Source organism: Thalassophryne amazonica, chromosome 13 (assembly GCF_902500255.1).
Source record: "Thalassophryne amazonica chromosome 13, fThaAma1.1, whole genome shotgun sequence".
NCBI classification, from domain to species: domain Eukaryota; kingdom Metazoa; phylum Chordata; class Actinopteri; order Batrachoidiformes; family Batrachoididae; genus Thalassophryne; species Thalassophryne amazonica.
Window position 1 is genome coordinate 1,198,901 of NC_047115.1, and position 5,095 is coordinate 1,203,995.

Consider the following 5,095-nt stretch of genomic DNA (forward strand, 5'->3'; position numbering starts at 1 on the left):
CAACTAAAGTTGCGTACAAACTAGTTTTCATGGAATTAGTCTGATTGTTCTTCTCCTTTGCATAGGAACTCAAGTTACAGTTGTTTCGGATTTGTTAGTTCAGATTCTGTGGACATGAAACCACTTTTGTTATTTTGTTTTACACCACCGTAAAACTAACGCTCAGCTTCAGGAACTGAGACTTGAACCAAAATGCTGGTTTGGAAATTAAACAAACAAACCAAAGTAAAACAGGTTGGTTCTGTGTTCAAATTAAACACTCATGGATTTTTGTTTGTGGAACTTTGACAACATTGTTAGGAACTCAACACTAGGGGGTAAAGTTCCAGAACCAAGAATTAACGTTAACTGTAATTTCCAAGATTTCACCCAATGGAATATTGCACATCAATTTTAGAGATATAAACAGCTGATAGACACACATTTTTCAGCCCAAGCAGTATTTAGCAGGCTGAAAACTACAGTAATACTGCTGCATTTTACAATGAAAATACTCCACAGAATACCGTTTAATATGGTACCCGGGGTAATATGATTGAAAGATTAAAAAAATAAATAAATAAAAATAAATTCACCCAAAAAGTATCACATTGAACCCTGGAAACACTGAAATACCAAACAGCTTAAGGAAAAACAGACTTCATAAAATGCCAGTCGGGACAAAATTTAAAACCAACATCCCAATAACTCAACCCAAAATTAAGAAGAAAAAAAAAACTGAAGGTTCAGAAAAAAATGCCCCAAAATTTATTGTAATAAACTTTAAACTGTCAGTAAGTGTGAATGTGTTTGTTTGTGTGTGTCCCTGTGACAGACTGGAGTCCCGCCCAGGGTGAACCCGCCCCGCGCCCTGTGACAGACTGGGATAGGCTCCACCCCTTGTGACCCTAAGTGGGTTTAGAAAATGGGTGAATGGATTTATTGTCATGTAAAACATTGACTGATTTCAGTAACGCTGCAAAGTCTTCCCCGAAAAGCCGTTTTTGTTGAATTTCCACGTTGTGGCTACGATGCCGTCTGAGAGCGTCTCCGCTCTGAGGGTTCAGGAAACACGCAAAAGAGATGCGTTGGTCCCCGATCCTGATCTCTGTTTGGGCAGCATTAGGAGAGACGTTCACCGGATTATAAAAGTTAAAATTTAAAAATAAAATATTGCCATTTACTTGGATGTTCTTTAATTGCAATGTCAGAAGAAAATGAACAGAATCCCACATGTCATTACTTGGTATCGAAGACATTTTAGTACCTATTGAGACCTTATTTTTAGAATAAGTTCAATACCTTTTAAGACATTTTAAAAGATCTACTGGAACTCTGGTAAGTAGTGATGGGTCGATGATACTGTGCGTATTGATACTATGTCGATACTGTGTCACTGAATACTGACACCTGCTGGACCTAAAAAATCCCTACAGGCACCCACGTTGATTTCATGGCCTCGTATATACACTAATATAATCGAAGTCATTGTATGTCATTTTGTATCATCTCATATCTTCAGTTAAATTTAAAATCTTTAATAATAAATCATGTGAACATGGATCATAATGTGAAAATCTAAGTGAATGTGTTGTGAATGAGGATGCTTGTGGATTTTATTTTGTTTACAAATTTTTATTCAAAAAAGAAGTTGTTCCAAAGTCTTGAATTTGAGTCTGTTACGCTTGTTTGATGCAACTTCTCCAGCTGTAGAAAACACCTGCTCACAGGGCACAGATGAGGCTGAGTGCAGAGAAACTGGAATGACGGCTGGAAGAGGTTTGGATATACTGTCTTCTGGTTGTCCCAGTATCTCAGAGGATCCTGGGACCCTCTGCACCTCCTGGATGGCATCAGCTGTGGCACTTTGGTCTGCCTGCCCCCTTCGATGTCAAGATGTTGCCAAAGGTCATCTAAAAATAACGTGTTATTTCAGGACATGATTTCCAAACAACAAACAAATAATGCTGAATATGAGGGCTGAAGGACCTGAACCAGTTCCCTGAACCCTTCACTCTCCACAGTGCTGAGGGGCTGGCAGACCTTCAGGATGAACCTCAGCAGAGCCTCATCCAACATCTGCTTCCTGGAAGCTTGATGGTTAAAAATGAGGTACAGAATAAATAAATGATCAATAAATGAACTGTGAGTAAGTTGTAGACTGGCTGTGTACCTGAGTTCATCCTGGGTCTATCTGGGTCTTCATTCTCATGTCTGGTCCTATCATGTCTCAGCATTTTGTTTAAATAGGAAAGTTCTACTGAACAAATGTGACATTTAACCTGTAGAAAATAATATGAATAGTAAATTAAGAGTCACTTTGAAATGAATATGAATTCAGATAGTTCAAGTAGAAAGTCAGAGGAGCTGGATGAAACATGGAAATTAAAACAAATACCTTATTTTCTGATATGACATCAAAATGATCCCACACGGCGGAAACTGTCTTTTTTTGTTTGCTGAATTTAATGATACACCGCAAAAGATCTGAGCTTCTTTTGGCAGATACGCTTCTTTAGAAACACAGTTTGGCCACTTTGGTGCGTCAGTGTCAGTTCCAAACAGTTCCTGTGTCGGTCAAGTGACTTTCGCAAAGCGATATGCACACTGACGCGGGGTTTCACTCTATGAGTCACTAGTCTAAGGACCAACTGATTTAAACCACCTCACATTGCTGATTTCACTTTGACACTTTTGGACTGGACTTGAACAGGTCTAAGTTGACCACCAAGCCTGAGTCTCAGTCCACGTCCCCCAGTACTGCCTCATAAGACTGGGCCCAAGACCCGAAAGACTGGGACCTTGGTTTTGTTGTGAAAATCATCTGTATTACAGAACTCCTCTGACTTGTTCAGAAAGAATCCCCAAGAAAATCAGATTCAATTTTAGTTGGTGACTTTTTTAACCTCTTAAACCCTAGAGTCCCCATATTTGGGGACTTGCCCTGTTTTGGAACATTTGAACACTCATAACTAACCAATGCTGACACCAACTTACACTTATTATACATCAAAATGTCAAGTGAAGTCTCCTCTACAGAAGTATCCACTTCAGTCACATATCAACTAACCACAGCTGAAACGCCAAGCAAATAAAGACATACATCGGATTTCATTTTTTTGGGAAACAAAACCCTCATTTATTCCTAACAAGTATTATTTAAATTTTTTGCATCCACAACATCCCCTGGGACCTGTGTTTTAGTTGATCCAAACTTTGCATTTTTGACCTTGTACAAGCTGAGAAATAAATGGGTATGTGATTTTGGTGAAATAGGCTCTAGAGCTTAAGGAGTTAAGTAGTCTTGCTGTATGACATCACAGAGGGTTCATGAGGTCAGACAGGTGATTTGGGCGAGTTCAAAATCTTCTGGTCTGGACTGAAACATTTAGATAAAGTTTTTTTCTTGGTGAAAACCAGCAAATTTCACAGCAGCCAAGAAAACAAAATCCTTTTAAACTATATTTTTTCAACTATTAATCGATCAAATAAAACATAAGACAGAAGAAGTGATCAGCTGGATTCCCACAATTTTTTATTCGAATCATTTGATAAAAAAAGAAGAAAAAACTTCAAAAGGTCAGTTCACTACATGATTCAGTTTCAGCGGCAGCGCCCCCTTCTGGAAGTGCTCGAATCAACACATCTTAACTAACAAGTTATGTTTCTTTTTTTTTTTTAAGAAAATGCCCCATTGCGGATGTGAACAGACAGTTCCTTTTCCAATCCGGATCCTCGATCGGCGACTCGCAGCTTTTGTGCTTTTCACCTGCCGAACATCAAAGCGCTTCTTTGGGTCACAGTGTCTGTGCGTCACACAGTCCCGATCCAGTCCCGGAGCCGCGGCCCGTCAGAGGCGGACCTCCGGGCCCGGGTACGGCTCTCCTCCGCACCAGAACTCCGCCGGCTGGGAGATCTCCATCAGCCGGACCTCGGTCGGGTCGGCCCCAGTGCCCCCGGGCAGGACCTTGTAGTAGTGGCAGTCCCGGCCGTTGTCCGGGTCGTAGGGCGGGGCCAGGATGTCCATGAAGGCCGTGGGTCCGCCCACCGCCTCGATCTGGTGCAGGTTGTCCCGCTCGGGCGTCAGCGCGCACGGCCCGCTGGAGTCGGTGAACTCGCCGGTGGAGCGCAGCGCGCAGCGCCGCCCGGCGGCCGCCGGTGGGTCGAAGCAGCTGATCCGGGCGGTGCCGTACAGAACCTTGAGGATGCCGAACATGCCCGGGTGGTCGTGCAGCGGGATGCAGGCCCCGCTCCGCAGCAGGAACACCCCCATGCTGAAGCGCTCCGTCTCGCAGATGTGCATGTAGGTGACCGGGGGCGCGCCGGGCGCGTCCTCGGCGCACCGTGGGACCAGCCTCAGGTCCGCGGCCCGGATCTGGCCCACCAGGTTCTTCAGCTCGCTGTGGTTCTCCAGGAACGACCTGGAAGCCTCCTGGCCGACGCGCGGAGGGTTCCGGAAGGTGAGCAGCGCCTGGCGCGCGACCCTCTGCACGATACAGTTCATGTTGGTGTCCGCGGAAAGCATCACCGAACCGAACCGAACCGAACCGGTCTACACCTGACCCCGGTACAGCTAGCAGCTGCTCGGCGCGACCTTCCTCCTCCTTCTCCTTCTGTGGAGTTTACTGGCGGTTTACAAACCGACTCGGTGCATTACCGCCACCTAGTGCTCGGGTGTGGAACACTGATGGAGTCCGACACTAATGAGGAGATGAGGGCGCGTGTAGAAAAACAAAGTAACTCCTCGAGTGTTAAACTGTTCTGACACCATCTAACAGAGTTCTTCTTTGAGTGTTTGTCTCTCCAGTAACACTGAGCGGCATCATGTTTTCCACTCATGTTCAGACCCCGATTTAAACCCTGATACAACCCCTGGCAATAATTATGGAATCACCGGCCTCAGAGGATGTTCATTCAGTTATTTAATCTTGTAGGAAAAAAGCAGATCACAGACATGACACAAAACTAAAGTCATTTCAAATGGCAACTTTCTGGCTTTAAGAAACACTATAAGAAATCAGGAAAAAAAGATTGTGGCAGTCAGTAACGGTTACTTTTTTAGACCAAGCAGAGGGAGAAAAATTATGGAATCACCCTGTAAATTTTCATCCCCCAA

The 5,095-nt window shown here is 44.1% G+C and overlaps 1 protein-coding gene across 1 annotated transcript; it reads right to left on the minus strand.

Annotated features, from left to right (window-relative positions):
• Positions 1-3,492: 3,492 nt before the first annotated feature.
• Positions 3,493-4,592, minus strand: adob (2-aminoethanethiol (cysteamine) dioxygenase b). Its single transcript, XM_034185216.1, has one exon. The coding sequence runs from the start codon at positions 4,502-4,504 to the stop codon at positions 3,830-3,832; it is 675 nt and encodes a 224-aa protein (XP_034041107.1). The 5' UTR covers positions 4,505-4,592; the 3' UTR covers positions 3,493-3,829.
• Positions 4,593-5,095: the final 503 nt, after the last annotated feature.

Bases quoted from the DNA above. Each gene is read 5' to 3' on its own strand.
- adob (XM_034185216.1), bottom strand. From the start codon at position 4,504: ATGCTTTCCGCGGACACCAACATGAACTGTATCGTGCAGAGGGTCGCG.